General features: G+C 36.3%; 1 protein-coding gene across 3 annotated transcripts in view; it reads right to left on the bottom strand.

The window, feature by feature from the left end:
• The window catches only part of ERCC8 (ERCC excision repair 8, CSA ubiquitin ligase complex subunit), a 57,029-nt gene that overhangs the window by 8,324 nt on the left and 31,659 nt on the right, over nt 1-17,046 (bottom strand). For all 3 annotated transcript variants that reach the window (XM_061129742.1, XM_061129744.1, XM_061129743.1), the window contains 2 exons: nt 9,605-9,802; nt 4,117-4,200 (listed from right to left, as the gene is read on the bottom strand). In XM_061129742.1, the coding sequence (XP_060985725.1) occupies nt 4,117-4,200; nt 9,605-9,802 (282 nt within the window). The remainder of the gene's footprint in view (nt 1-4,116; nt 4,201-9,604; nt 9,803-17,046) is intronic.

Here is a 17,046-nt window from a genome sequence, read left to right as displayed (position 1 = left end):
GCTAATAAAGTAGTGGAAAAAGACAGACAAAATGTGTTAGATTTGGTAACATTTTGTCATTAGCACACAGGTTTCCCTGGGAGAATTCTTTGAAAGAGAATATGCATTAGGTGGTGTTTCAAAAACAACAAAACACCACAGTATTCTTGCAACTTTAGAGCTGTACCTAAATAAATGTAATCAGCAATAGAGGAATTTTAATATTTGTAGTAGTTCACATCAATTCACTTATTTGGGGAATTTGTTTGAATGGCTACCTTCTTATTCTTAGGCAAATGATTAAGGGACTTTGAAATGATCTCTTTTGTTGTTGTTTTTGAGTACCTAGGTTTTATGAATCATGTGGGCTTCCTATTTTGCAGTTTTTACATTTGCTGTCAGTTTGTTCATATCCCAAACCCAATAACATATTAGTACTTAGATTATTCTTAAATTATTTTAGAAGTATTACCTTTTACAACATATACCAGTATTTTATGTTAAGGGTAACCCTTACTACATACTTGAGAATGTTCATTTCCTTTTTGATGAACATGATGACTTAGACTCTTAAGATTCAAACAATGATAACAGTAGAAAAAAGTGGCTGTTTCCAGTAAATTTCCCAAGTATCAGCCAGGATAGTCAGAAAACAATATAATAATTTAGGTATTCTTTATAGCTGTGAACGCTATGGATCTGAATCCTTTACTTAATCTAATAATGTTGGCCACTGTCACTTAGTTGTTCAAGCAAAATTCTATTACACCCTGTGTCCAGATCTAAAACTATTATCAAAGCTTAGCTAACTATTCACTTATTTCTAGTAGCAGTCCACTGATATGCAAGAGTGGCATACTGAAGTCTGTTTATTCTTTCAACCAAGCATTTACTGAAATTCCTACCTTTCTGGGTTTATGATTTACCTACCAAGTTAGGTTATTTAGTGACAGTTTATTTAAAGACGCATTGTCCTCTGTGGTGAGGTGATTATTTTTCCCTACTCTATCTCTAAAAGCCTTTAACTCTGCCTTAGATGTCTACTTAAAATGTCCTTAGGTAGATAAGTCACACAAAGGCCATGTCTCCTAATTTCACTCTGAAAGCCCAATATATACCCTATTAAGCACTAAATTTCATTTGGAGAATCAACAGAGAAGCAGAATTATATTTTAATGTAAATTATTGTTGCTATGGTAGGCAAACAGAAATAATTAAGTGAAAACTAGAAATGCAGTTGCATATAAATTTTACTGTATTTATAGTAGTAAAGAAAAAAATGAATGTATTACAGTATTGTTAGAAGTACATTTTATTGCTAAAAATCACAAATAAAACATCTTACTTATAATTGAAAGCTGCAGTAAAAAGTCACACATGATATAGTACTGTTTGAGACCTTTGGATCAACTTAACTACCATCCACCACTTCAGTTTTCTCTACAACATCTCCTCCTAGTGGACATTCTGTCTCTGCTTGAACATATCCATCTCTCCTTAACCAGCCTGCCTGTTCTACTGAGTTGTGAAGGGAAATAAGAGTTAAAAGGGGATCTAGTTCAGGTCCATAGAATGGGAAGGAAGAATGAAAACAATTTTAACATCTTCTATACATGTATCTTACTAACTTTGATAAATTCAAAATTTTTTACTGGTAATTAGTGGAAAGTCTTTATAGGTAGAACATAGGGTTGCCTGAATACAGAAAGTAATTACACATCTTATCGCTGTTGTTTAGTCTGACTCTCTTGCAACCCCATGGACGGTAGCCCGCCACGCTCCTCTGTCCATGGGGTTTCCTAGATGAGGATACTGAAGTGAGTTGCCATTTCCTTCTCCAGGGGATCTTCCCAACCCAGGAATCAAACTGGCGTCTCCTGCACGGGCAGGCAAATTCTTTATCACAGAGCTACCAGGAAAGACCCCAAGATTATACATCTAAATAAAACAGCTACATATTGTGTAACTGTCAAAATAAAATTAAGATTCTTGGTGAGAGGTCAGATTTAGAATATAATATAGTCACTCTAGAGACCTCAGGCAGGAAAAAGTGATTAGGAATTGTACAGGCATGCCTTGAGTGTGACCAGATTTTAGGAAGAGTGGGCAAAAGGAATCCAGATCCCTCAGAAAAATAAAACAAACTTCCTCTGCAAAAAAAAACAAAAAAAAGCAACCTGTCAACTAAATAATAGGATTTATGCTTAAAGATCATAAAACCTGTTTCTATTGCCAAATGCCCTTCAGGTTTTTATGGTAGAAATAAATCCTCCTCTATAGGTTGAGTATCAGAATAAACAATCCTAAGGGATTCTGTCTTGGTTGATGGAGAAGTATATCTCATCTCAAAAGTCGATCTGAAAGGTAACCTAGGAACAATTTTACTTTGATGATTCTGATGTTTGAAGATCTATAAACTTGCCCTAGATCACTAACGAATGGCAGAACTGGAATTCGAACTCAATCACCAGTATTACTATTATTGAGTTTACCTGACACTAAAGACAGGTGAGTGTGTAAATGTACATATGTGTGTGTTTTGTGTTAACTTGCCTCTCTGAGGAACTGCAGCAGTCATTCATTTGCGAGGTGAGATGAAACTACTTCTAAATATCAGTTAAATAGTAAGTATACATGTAAGGAAGAGGGTCTTGTGTACACAGACTACTCTACTGAGATCTGCATCATGATCATATTCATGTTCTACCTACATTCACAGGACTCTTCAAAAGTTTTGTGGAAATAATCTTAGCATTTATCATTTTATAAAGAGAATGGTGCCTATCTTAAAGCACATACATAGTGCATTTTAACAGGTAAATATAAAACCTTGTTTTTTGTGTATCCCTATTTGATTTATACTTGTTCAGCTTAACTGCCTACATACAAAAATTCTTCCAGATGGGAAAGAATCAAACTATCACCATAATTATATAATAAGGAAATAAACCATCAGAGTCACATACTATCTTTATAAAATAAACAATTTCAGTTTTCTTCTAATATCTTTTTTTTATACACAGGTCAAAGATGATTTACTTTTATTTTTATAGTTTTCATTTGGTGAATGTTAAACATTCTAATGTGGCCTAGTGTTATAAGTTAGATTTAATGTATACAATAATTCCCCAACAGCAGGACACAGTAATTAACATTTTAAGCTTTGTATAAAAAAAAAATTCAGTTTTTAAAGCAGCTGTATACTAAAACTACTCAAGGTCATACTAAACCAAATTAGACACATATCTATAAAATTTCACCTTTAGATAGCTTGACATGAATATAGAAAAATTAAGAGGCTACTACCTAAGACCAGAGATCATGTCTTATTTATCTTTGTTTTCCCACAACATTTTTCAGGTTCTTTATTCACAGTGTCATATTTACACTAATTTATTTGGTAGAAGTGCAAACTGATAAAATTTGACAGTGTGAATAAAGAGCTTTAAAAATGTCATACAAGATAACTCAAGTCCCAAGAAGTTGTGGCACTTCCCTGGGGATCCACTGGTTAAGACTCCATGCTTCCACTGTAGGAAGTATGGGTTTGATCCCCGGTTGGGGAACTAAGATCCTACATGCCACAAAGCGTGGCCAAAAATATTAAACAACAACAAAAAAAACTTGAAAGAAAACAAGATAAATCTACTTTTAGGAATATAACCAAAGAAGGAGTCAGAAATATAAATAATTTGTGAATAGCTATAAATTGGTTTGTTTATAATGATCAAAAGAAATGTCTTCAAAAAAGGTAAATATTTAAGTAAATTTAAGTAAGAGTGACAGAAAGCTATATTATTAAAGACAATGTTTACAAATAGTTATTAATGACATGGAAAAAGTCTAAGAAGGATGCTAAGCTGTATGTTCAAGCATGATATTAACTATGTTAAAAATATGCACAGGAAAAAACAAGAATGAAGTAAATAAAAATGTTAAAAGTAATTGATAAACTTCAGAAATTTATTTCATTCTCAATATTTTTTTGAATTTTCCTAATGTATTATACAGGTAAATTATTTAAACAATCAGAAAATAGCAAGAAATGCTTTAAAAGCCTCTCCCATTTAAAGTAAATTAGTAAAAAATTTTTTATTATTTAGAAGTCACTGTACAACTTGTATACATAATATTTACCTCATCATCATCATCAGGAACTGATTCACATAAGGATGGTACCCAAGCAAGAATATTGCAGTCTCTGCTACCACTGTAAAGTTCCTATAATACAGAAAACAAAGATGTGGTTGTGAGTCAGTTGAAAGCTGATGCCAATGTGAAATGAACAATTTTTTAAATGACTAATTCTTAGGTTAGATTAGATGAAATCTATTTCTATTCCCCAAAGAAACTGGATTGATGCCCTTTTCTGTTTGTTTAAGAAATAGTAAAACTTTGTTTTGTATTTTAAAATAGTATTAGGATATGTTAGAATTTGCTTACATGATTAAAATTCACAAAAACCATCGCCATAGTTTTTTTTTTTTATCAATTGTATCTATATATTTCAAGTGTCAGAGAATAAAAAAAATGGTTGCATCAATAACTGAACTTTAATAAAGGCTTTCAACGAAGAAACCATATGTTGTTGTTCAGTTGCTAAGTTGTGCCTGACTCTCTGTGACCTCATGGATGGTAGCATACCAGGGTCCTCTGTCATCCACTATCTCTCAGAATTTGCTCAAATTCATGTCCATTGAGTTGGTGATGCTATCTAACCACGGCATCCTCTACTGCTCTCTTCTTTAGCTTTCAATCTTTCCCAGCCTCAGGATCTTTTCCAGTTAGTCGGCTCTTTCTATCAGGAGACCAAAGTATTGGAACTTCAGCATCAGTCCTTCCAGTGAATATTCAGGGTAGGAAATCAACTGGTTTGATTGGTTTGACCAACCAAATCAACTGGTTTGACCTCCTTGCAGTCCAAGGGACTCTCAAGAGTCTTCTTCAGCACCACAATTTGAAGGCATCAATTTTTCAGTGCTCAGCATTTTTTCTGGTCCAACTCTCACGTCCATACATGACTAATGGAAAAACCACAGCTTTGACTATAAGGACCTTTGTGGGCAAAATGATGTCCGTGGCTGTCTAGATTTGTCATAGCTTTTCTTCCAAGGAGCAAGCATCTTTTAATTTCAGGGCTTTAATTTTAATTTGTCACTACCTGCAGTGATTTTAAGAGTCCAAGAAAAGAAAATCTGATACTGCTTCCACTTTTCCCCCTTCTATTTGTCATGAAGTGATGGAAGTGGATGCCATAATCTTAGTTTTTTTGAATGCTGAGTTTCAGGCCAGCTTTATTCACTCTCCTCTTTCACTTTCATCAAGAGGCTCTTTAGTTCTTCACTTTTTGCCATTAGAGTGGTATCATCTGCATATCTGAGGTTGTTGATATTTCTCCCAGCAATCATGATTCCAGCTTGGGATTCATCCAGCCTGGCATGTCACATGATGGACTCTGCATATGGGCTTCTCTGGTGGCTCAGAGGGTAAAGCGTCTGCCCGCAATGCGGGAGACCTGGATTTGATCCCTGGGTCAGGAAGATCTCCGGGAGAAGGAAATGGTAACCCACTCCAGTACTCTTGCCTGGAAGATCCCATGGATGGAGAAGCCTTGGAGGCTATAGTCTACGGGGTCGCAAAGAGTTAGACACGACTGAGGGACTTCACTTCTACTCTGCATATAAGTTAGATAAGCCAAGGTGACAATATACAGCCTGGTCATACTCTTTTCCCAATTTGGAATAAGTCAGTTGTTCCATGTCTGGTTCTAACTGTTGTTTCTTTACCTGCATACTAGTTTCTCAGGAATAGGTAAGATGGTTTGGTACTCTCATCTCTGTAAGAATTCACATTTTGTTGTGACCCACACAGTCAAAGGCTTTAGCATAGTCAATGAAGCTGAAGTAGATATATTTTTGGAACTCCCTTGCTTTCTCCATGATCCAACGAATGTTGGCAATTTGATCTCTGTTCCTCTGTCTTTTCTAAACCCAGCTTGTACATCTGGAAGTTCTTGGCTCACGTACTGCTGGAGACATTAGCTCGAAGAATTTTGAACATAATTTTGCTAGTAAGTGAAGTGAGTGCTTTGAACATTGTTTGTCATTGCCCTTCTTCAGGATTGGAATGAAAACTGAACTTTTCCAGATCTGTGCTCACTGCTGAGTTTTCCAAATTTGCTGACATATTGAGTGCAGCACTTTCACAGCATCACCTTTTAGGATTTTAAATAGCTCAGCTTAATTCCATGACTTCTGCTAACTTTGTTGGTAGTAATGCTTCCTAAGGCCCACTGGACTTCACCCTCCAAAATGTCCAACTCTAGGTGAGTGACCACACAACTGTGGTTATCCAGGTCATTATGACGTTTTTTGTATAATTCTTCTGTGTATTCTTGCCACCTCTTCTTAATCTGTTCTGCTTCTGTTAGGTCCTTACCATTTCTGTCCTTTATCATGCCCATCCTTGCATGAAATGTTCCCTTGATATCTCCAAGTTTCTTGAAAAGATCTCTAGTCTTATACATTATATTGTTTTCCTCTATGTTTTTTTTGCACTGTTCATTTAAGAAAGCTTTCCCATCTCTTTGCTATTCTGTAGAACTCTGCATTCTGTTGGATGTATTTTTTCATTTTTCCCTTGCCTTTTGCTTTTCTTCTTTCCTCAGCTATTTGTAAAGCCTCCTCAGATAACTACTTTGCAGAAACTGTAAGAGTTTCTACCTAAAATAGGCCAGGAATTAAAAAAAAGTTTTATTTAGCTCAAAACTGCCCAACTAGCTGCTGAAGAGCATTAAGAGTCATATGCCATGCTTGTTGAGAAGCTTATTTTACAAGCTTGGACTGATGCAGTCAATGACAATGTCTTTTTGGATATGGTGTCTGTACATGCTGAACAATGTTCATTCTTCTTCTGAGAAAACTTCAGAAATATGTTATATTGGCTAGTACTAAAAATATTTTTATGGGGCAGTGAAATAGATACTCTCACATACAGAGGGTATAAATTGATATAATCCTTTCAGAGACTGAAATCTCTGTATGTGACAGAAGTTTCTGCATACATTTCTAAGAAGTCATGCTAAAGACACATATGAAATTCAAGGTTATTATCACCAACATTATATTTATAATAAAACAATAATTTCCCAAATATTATTGTCCAGGGTTATGATTTATATATAAATTTATGCTGCATTAATATGATATGATATTATATAGCCACTAAATTTATTTTTGAAGAATATTTAATGGCACTGGAAAACATTCATATTGTCAAGAGAAGGGAGCAGGATATAAACCAAATACAGACTGAAAAAAAAACAAGATGTAAAACAGTAGGTTAATTTTTTAAAAAGCTACTAAGTAAAGAATAAGGGCTAAAAAGAAAAATCAGCAAAATGTTAAGTTAAAACTCTGACTGACTGTTTACTTTTCTCACAAATGTATTTCTGCACAAATATTTCTAACACTACAACTTTCTTTCTGATCTGATATTAAATTATTTAGTTTTATTTTTTTTCATCTCAAAAGCTATTTGAGGCATGGTACAATCAGCATTTTTCTAAAAAAATAAAAGTAAAGGTTCTTGGTAAAGGGAAAATAAGATTATTAAGTAACTTATAGGAAATATAGATGTAAAGAAAATTAGGTAAATTATACTTAGCTACACATTATCAAATTTTCTAAATGGAAGAAAATTCTACAGACTGTACTATTTAAAATTTAGAATGCATGGTTACTGTGGATGGTGCAAAGATATTTTCATATGCCCAGTGCTGTAGAGCAATTTACTTCCTGAGAAGATAAGATTATATACTCAAGATATACTAAGGTCAGGTAACCTTGTTTTTTCATGATTAAATTAAGGTACTATATCTTTGCCAGGAATATCCCATACACTTTGACAATTTGACTAAGCTGATGCATGCCAGTCTTAGTCAAGGTAAAATTATTTTATCTTTGTAATTAATATTTTGTGGGGTGCAACTTTGAGGCTATGTAAATATTCCCTTCCTCATCAGACTTCCAAGTTATTAGGTTAATTATTAGTAGCAGAATGGATTCAGGGATCCCTATTCTAGTCAAAAGAAAATAATCAACTATTATCATTATTTATTTTGATGTTGGATATATCTTCAAATTTTTATATTTATAGCAGAATTACTATAAATATCAATTTTATTTTCAGATAGCAAGTTTTTGTGTAATATATAATTGGTAAAAGGGTTCTGCTGCTAAATGAATGCAAAAGCACTATTCTTTTACTTTTGCAATTTAGATTTATAATTATCTTCCTTTTCAGAAATCATAATAGATGGAATGGGATAAGAGCTGGAAGCTTTTTGATATAATAAAGTAATTCAAATCTTTCTTAGTACATAGCACATATAGAAATGGTATTTGTCAGGAGGCAACTGGCCTCAGCTTTCTGGCTATCCTAGGCCTGTTCCAGCGATTTCAGGGACTGAGAGGAATCAATTATCTTTACTTACTTTTAATCTGTTCTAATCCATTCTTCACTCACTTTCAGTCCAATATTCCTAGCAGGAACATCTGCTAGGAAGCTCTGATTAGGTGGAAAGCAATACTTTAGGTGGAAAGTCAGAATACTTGAATTAAAATCTTGGCTTTGTCTCTAGTGACTCTGGATAAGAAAAGTACTGTATTCTATAAATTTCTTTGAATGGATAATCACCCTCTGTCAATCTACTTGCAGACTGAGGCAAGTTCTACCAACCCCTGGTTGCCTTAGTACTCTTTTCCCAGAATAACACTAAAAATAGTTAATAAGTAGTACATCAGGACACTGGCCATCAGAAGAGATATTGGACATAGAGTAGAAGCAGGGTTTCAAAGGTCCCTCTTAGTTACTGGGTTGAAGTGAGGTCTAGGAGGCTCCAGGAGATGAAGTGAAGCTGGAGGTCATGTAAGGGGCTTAGTACAACAGCTATGTAACAAACTAAAGGATATGTGTTTGAGTATTTTAATAACGAATACTGCCATATAGATGTGTGCTAGCTGAAAACTAGCCCTGTATATCTTACTTCATAGTGTCAGACACAGATTAAGTAATGCCTATTAATGAGTGACTGAATAGGTGATAAAGTCCCTCCCTAGCAATAACCCATGGACAGAGGAGCCTGATAGGCTACAGTCCATGTGGTCGCAAAGAGTTGGACACGACTGAGCGACTTCACTTTCACTTTTCACTTTCATGCATTGGAGAAGGAAATGGCAACCCACTCCAGTATTCTTGCCTGGAGAATCCCAGGGACAGAGAAGCCTGGTGGGCTGCCGTCTATGGGGTCACACAGAGTTGGACATGACCAAAGCAACTTAGCAGCAGCAGCAATAACCCATAATTTTCATTCTTTCAGTATTTAATTTTTATAAGCCTTATTTTCCTCATCTACAAGGCAGGGAAAATCCCAACAATCTCGCTACACTGAAGAATCACTTAAAGGAGCATATGAGATAATCTATGCAAAAGTTCTATGGGGAAAACACTCTGTTCCATTGGTGAGACTAAAGAGAAAGGTTAAGATGTTAAAAAAAACAAAACCCACAGGTTTTGGCAAGCTAGCTACCTGAACATTTTAAATTCCCTTAAGTATCATTCTTACCTGGAAATTAGACTGAAATACACAGCAGTCAACACTTTTATAGTGTCCCTTAAGCATAGTTATCTGTTCTCCAGAGTAAATTGTATAAACAGCAATGGTGCTACCATATGGTACAAAAACAAATTCTGAACTGCAGCCAGAGGAGACAGTGAATTTCAATCCTTTTCTACTATCATTATATACTTTTCCATAGTTGACCTGCAGGATGTAAAAGCATAAAGTTACTTATACATGAATTAAAAAGACAATAGAGATAACCATTTACTTAAAATATTATACTATAGAAACAGCTCTAGTGAGTCTAAAGATGATCACTATCCTAATAGAAACAAGGACCAACGACATACATGTACATTTTGCATACAAGGGAAGTACAAACAGTAAAATGACCCACAAAAACAAATGTTCACATTTCAACCTTGACAGAAATAAAAATGCAAATTAAGGTAACCTTGAAAAATCATTTTAGACCATTTAGCAAAAATTTTAATAAACCATTAAGACACTCAATATTACTACAAGTGAGGTAAACATGTAGATGGCACTGTAATTTGGTCATCCCTTCTAAAAGGCCAAATGGTTTATTATGCAACAAAATATAAAGCACACCTTAATACTGACACATATGTATATATAAATACATTTTTGGAGAGAGAATAACTTTATTTTTATACATATATAAAATACATGTAAAATTAATATACAACTATACATGTAACAATATTTAAATATATAATATAAAGAAAAAATACATATAACATAAAATTTGCCATCTTAACCATATTTAAGTATACAGTTCAGTGACATTAGGGCTTTCCAGGTGGCTTAGTGGTAAAGAATCCATCTGCCAACCTAGGAAATGCAAGAGATGTGGGTTTGATCCCTGGGTCAGGAAGATTCCCTGGAGGAGGAAAGGACAACCCACTCCAGTATTCTTGCCAGGATAATCTCATGGACAGAGGAGCCTGGCGGGCTACTGTCCCTGGGGTCACAAAAAGTCCTACACGACTGACACACATCAGTGACGTAAAGTATATTTACACTGTTGGGCAACCAGCACTACCATCCATTTTCTATCTTGCAAAACTGAAATTCTGTAACCATTAAACAACAAAGATATTCTTACTCCTTGACCTAGTAACTACTACTGGGAATTCATCTTAGGCTAATAATTTAACAGCAAAAAGGTATATGCCCAGAGGAATTCAATGTGGCCTTATCTAGAATGGCAAAGTAATTGAGAACAGATGTAAATTCCTAAGAGTATTAATTCTAGTTTATACAGCAGTTAAAAATTATAAGTTTGAAATTATGTAGAAAATAGAAATAAAAGTATAAAAAGAAAAGAACACAAATAGGGTATATACACTCTAATTGCAGCTTTATATAAATAATTGTATATTTGCAACAAAATAATAATTCTGCACCTGTACGCCAAAGTTGCAAGCCCAACAACATTAGCATCACCTGCACAATTAGAAACGGAATTCCAGATCCCATCCCAACCTACTGAACTACAATCTTCATTTTAACAAGATCCCCAGATGATCTGTAAGTCCATCAAGGTCCGAGAAGCTTTGGGCTAAAGAAATTGACAGGTTTACTTTCTGCTGACAATTTAGGTAAGCAGTTTAAGGTAAGCATAAAACCAGTATCTAGTGATCTGAGAACTATGAGTGGGATCACCAAAATCTCCCTTCACTATGGCTAATACTGGAGTTTAAACAGTGAGTGATTTGCCCTTTTCTCTTTTTTGAAAGGTTGGGTGGGAATGGTGTGTGTGTGTGTGTGTGTGTGTGTGTGTGTGTGTGTGCATGTGTATGTGTGAGGCTCAAAGGGATATGCAATGGTAATTATGGATACTATACTCGGCTTACACACCATTGAGATTTATATGTGAGAGAAATGAGCACATGTATTCAGCAATCCCACTGAAGGAGTGGTATACTGAAATGCTAAAACGTTAAACTTATAATCAGTAGATTTGGGTTTCTGAAACCAACTCTACCCCCATACCTTTTTTTTGCCTCTTATGAGTAATGAATGACTTAACTTCTGAGTTTCATTCTTCTAATATGTTAAAAGGAAATAACATTGTTTACCAGAGATTGTCAAAAATAAAAAGAAATAATGCATAAGAGAAAACCTAGGATACCAAAGTATTCAGTGAGTCCCTAGATTTATTAATTCTTATATATTTAAAAGTATAACATTCCCCCACTTGTGTATTTTGATCCTTCATGTACAACAATTTGTAGAATAACATCAAGGTGGGAGGATGGAGAAAAAACACAACTAGCAGAAAAAGAAAAATCTCAACTAGCAATTTTCTGTTCCTCCTAGAAAAATTATGAACTGCTAGACTGTAATGGTCTTATTCATACATCAGCACACCTACCTACAAAACTTACGTCCTTTCCATTATACCACATTCCATCCCAAATGTGAACTGGAAAGTGTTCAATGAGGTACAAATACTGAACTAGCTCACTAACTTCTGTGTTTTTAGGTGCTCCCCCTGCATTCCACCTTGCAACTTACTTTTCTATTAATCTTGGTAACTCACTGTTGTGATCAAATCACCTTTGGGATCTAAACTATCAATACCTTTTCAATGTCCATGGAGTGAAGTCCTAATAACAGATGAAGCGAAGGAGAGATCTGCCGTTACTGAGTGCTCAGTGTCACACACTGTGCTAGCTGATTACCTAAGCTCCCCATTTTATGACTATAAGTATTTACCATAAAAAGCAGCGTGTGACAAATATCATACTGTATATTATTATGAAAGTAAGGGAAGAAGAACTAAAGAGCCTCTTGATGAAAGTGAAAGAGGAGGGTGAAAAAGTTGGCTTAAACCTCAACATTCAGAAAACTAAGATCATGGAATCTGGTCCCATCACTTCATGGCAAATAGATGGGGAAACAGTGAGAGATTTTATTTTTGGGGGCTCCAAAATCACTGCAGATGGTGATTGCAGCCATGAAATTAAAAGACACTTACTCCTTGGAAGGAAAGTTATGACCAACCTAGACAGCATATTAAAAAGCAGAGACATTACTTTGCCAACAAAGGTCTGTCTAGTCAAGGCTATGGTTTTTCCAGTAGTATATGGATTTGAAAGTTGGACCATAAAGAAAGCTGAGTGCCGAAGAATTGATGCTTTTGAACTGTGGTGTTGGAGAAGACTCTTGAGAGTCCCTTGGACTGCAAGGAGATCCAACCAGTCCATCCTAAGGGAGATCAGTCCTGGGTGTTCATTGGAAGGACTGATGTTGAAGCTGAAACTCCAATACTTTGGCCACCTGATGCGAAGAGCTGACTCATCTGAAAAGACCCTGATGCTGGGAAAGATTGAGAGCAGGAGGAGAAGCGGACAACAGAGTATGAGATGGTTGGATGGCATCACTGACTCAATGGACATGAGTTTGGGTAGGCTCCGGGAGTTGCTGATGGACAGGGAGGCCCGATGTGCTGCAGCTCATGGGGTCGCAAAGAGTTGGACACGACTGAGTGACTGAACTGAACTGAACTGAATAACAGGCTACTTTTGGTTATGATGTCTTCAAGTAGGTATGTACAGGCTTTGAAAAGATTTTGATGGGGAGGAAAATTTCATAGATGTTGGATAGGATGATGGCAAATACAATTCCCTATCTTATGAATTCCTTTTATTGTCCCAGAAATATATACATCTTGTCACTGAGTAAATACCTACAGTGATGCAGAGACTCCATCATAAGGCAGCTCATTTCACTGTCAAACAACTATCAGCATAATTAATAACAGGTGAGGAAGATCCCCCTGGAGAAGAAAATAGCAAACCATTCTAGTAATCTTGCCTGGAGAATTCCATGGAGAGAAGAGCCTGGTGGGCTCCTACTCATAAAAAGTTGGACATGACTGAGCAAATAACACTTTCACTTTTCAACATTTACTGAATGTTAACATTTGCTGTAAGTATCAGTCAATGTGTACCAAATATTTTACATGTATTATTTCATGTAATATGCAAAACAATACTATGAGACAGGCAGCATTATTAAACAAACGAAAACACTTAGAAAAGTTAAGTATTTCAAGCAAGGTCTCTTGGCTAGTAAACGACAGAATCAGAAACTAATCTAGGTTACAGTAATCAAAAAGTACGGTACTACACTGTTGTAAATTATTTTTCTTTCATTCCACTAAATGATGGTCACAGTCTACTGTAATACAAGTGAGCACTAGGTACTGTGGAATCATGTAAGCTAAACTAGAGGAGTTAAAGAGAAGTTGTGCCTGAGGTGAATTTTGAAGGCTGAGAAGCAGCTAGTACAGAAGAAGAGAGTATTCTAAAGCAAAGGCAGCAGTCTATACAGCCGAATGGAAGGGTGAGAAAGCCTGGCATATGGCACCCCACTCCAGTACTCTTGCCTAGAAAATCCCATGGATGGAGGAGCCAGGTGGGCTGCGGTCCATGGGGTCGCCTGGAGTCGGACACGACTGAGTGACTTCACTTTCACTTTTCACTTTCATGCATTGGAGAAGGAAATGGCAACCCACTCCAGTGTTCTTGCCTGGAGAATCCCAGGGACGGGGGAGCCTGGTGGGCTGCCGTCTGTGGGGTTGCACAGAGTCGGACACGACTGAAGCGACTTAGCAGCAGCAGCAAGTTACTCAATAGGGCTAATGGTAGGGAAAAAATGGGGAAGTGGCAAGATATAAAGATATAAAGTTGGTGAGTTAGAAGAGACAGCTTATGAAGGCCTTGTGGACAGTAGGCAAAAACATTCAGTTTTAATGACCTGAAAGTGTACTGACGAAACACTGAAAGACTTTCACACTGAAAGATGAGTTTGGAAAAGTTAGAAGGATGCTAGAGTAATTAAAGAGAGCAATCCTGAGGGCCCAGAGTAAGGCTGGAAGGGAAGACAACTATGAAAAAAATTAAGAAGAAATAATTAACAGGACCAGTAATTTGACTTAATTAGGAAGGTGGGATATAGGAAGAGAAGAATAAAGGACAGACTCCCAGTTTCTAGACATTGGTAACTGGGTGAATGATAACATCAGTAACTAAAACAGTAAATACCAGAATTGTTATTTTAAAATTTTGTTGTTGTGCCAAAAGCTATCTCTCTGTGAATTTTGCCTGTGGGTACGTGTTCTGTACTCTAAGGCAATGGTCTCCAGATTGCAGCTGGCACCTCAAGGAGTCTGTAAGATGATCCATTATGGTGTGAGAGGAAAATGTGAGAATTTCTGTTTCATTTTTAACTAAAAAAATAGAAAGTAAGCTTTAATAAAATATATAGACTCAACACTAGGTGTATATAATTTACAAATAATTATATACACATTGGAAGCATGTACTTATACATTTTTCTCAAAATAGTAAGGGTACTACTCAGCAGGCAGCACCCTACAATGAAGATGGTTATCATTTATGATATGCCTATTACTCAGCAGGTTATGGTCCAACTCTTTACCTACTTCCATTCTACCCTTAAAATGACTGTTTAGGTACATAATAATCCTGATTTACAAAATGGAGACATTGAAGCTGACCATAGTCCTTCATAAACTCACCTTAGATAAATTGCCTAATATCCCCAAGTTACTAAATGGCAGGACTGGAATTTATTTACTACTCTGACAGCCCACTAAATGTTTAAAGACAGTGTTTTCCCTGAGAATTACTTTTCTGGGATCAGTGTCTCAATTTTTTTAAGTGTCTTTGTAGGTGAGTTTCTGGGCCACTGTAGTATTTTCACATGAATGACTTTTTCTCTGATCAAGACCTTTTTAAAATGTATTATCCATTATAATGGCTTCCCTGGTGGGTCAGACAGTAAAGAATCCACCTGCAATGCAAGAGACCCGGGTTTAATCTCTGGTTTGGAAAGATCCTCTGGAGAAGGGAATGTCTACTCAATCCAGTATTCTTGCCTAGAGAATTTCAAGAACAGAGGAGCCTGGCGGGCTACAGTCCATGGGGTCACAAAGAGTTGGACATGACTGAGCAACTAACATAATTCCATCATAAACACACTATTCAAAATATGGACTTCTAGCAAAAATCCATAGATTATGAGTAGCACCTTCAAAAAGGAGAGAAAAATGGAATAAAATCACATTAACAATTTATGGATATACTCACTACCATTTATATCTATCACATTCACCTTTGATGCACATGTCAACTTACTTTTCCAAAATGACACTGTCACTTCTCCACTCAAAAGCCTTGAGCAGCTTTCCATTTCACCCACAAAAAAAGCCAAAGCCCTTGTAAACGGCTACAAGCCTATAAGGTCTGGTATACTATTCCTTCTGCTCCTCATCTCTTGTTACTCTCTCCTTTGCTTACTCTAGTCTAACACAAGAGCCACATACATGTTCCTTGGGTATCCCAAGCATGCTTCTGCCTGCAGGTCTTTGTACTTTCTTCCTTCTTTCTGGAATGCTTTCCCCCCAAGAAGTTGGATGACTCACTCCTTCATTTCCTTCAGGTCAAATGTCATCTTCTGAGTAAGACCTAGCTTGACTGCCCTATATAAAACATGAACTCTGACTTCCCAATATTTTCTGTGCTCCTTTTCTTGCTTTGCTTTTCTTCATAGAACCTGCTGGGCTGTGCTGTGCTTCGCTGCTCAGTCATGGCAGACTCTTTATGACCCCATGGACTGCAGCCCACCAGACTCCTCTGTCCACGGGGGTTCTCCAGGCAAGAAAACTGGAGTGGGTTGCCATGACCTCCTCCAGGGAATCTTCCTAACCCAGGGATTGAACCCAGGTCTCCTGCATTGTAGGTGGACTCTCTACCATCCAAGCCACCAGGGAAGCCCCTTCATAGCACTTACTGCACATAATACATATTTTACCAATCCATCCACTCATTCATTTATCCATTGCTTGAATGATGGATGTCTTTCTTTCTCTCCCTGGAAGGTAAGCTCCACAAGGAGAGAACTTTTCTGTGTTTTGTCTACTGCTGTATAGTACTGCCTGGCATATAGGAAGTACTCAGTAAATACTTATTAAACAACGAATACAATGAGAAAAGGAAGGCAAGACCTAATTAGGGACATGTACAATATAATGAACGGGAGAGTCTAAATGAGACCTCACAATGCCTGTATTTTCAGCCTGGGACATGATGGAGAAACATTTCACAAAGAATAAGAGGGAATAGCAAACTCTAATCTAGCACAAACAATTCTGACTTTAAAGTTAGTTTTTAATAATAAAAGTAATACATAGAATATTTAAGACAGAATTAGCTAGAAAGGATGAAAGAAAGGAATATGATTTAATATTAATATGAACCTTAAGGTAGTTAATAAATGCTTTAAGGGGTCTGGGTATAATCAGCATTATGGTAACAGTGGAATCTAGAGTCAAACTTGTTTTCTAGCTATGTAAATTCAGGCAAGTTACCTAATTTTATGTCTTATTT

This window comes from Dama dama, chromosome 25 (assembly GCF_033118175.1).
Source record: "Dama dama isolate Ldn47 chromosome 25, ASM3311817v1, whole genome shotgun sequence".
In the NCBI taxonomy this organism is placed as follows: Eukaryota; Metazoa; Chordata; class Mammalia; order Artiodactyla; family Cervidae; genus Dama; species Dama dama.
The sequence above is the reverse complement of the archived record's forward strand: the minus strand, read 5'-3'. Positions and strand labels throughout refer to the sequence as shown.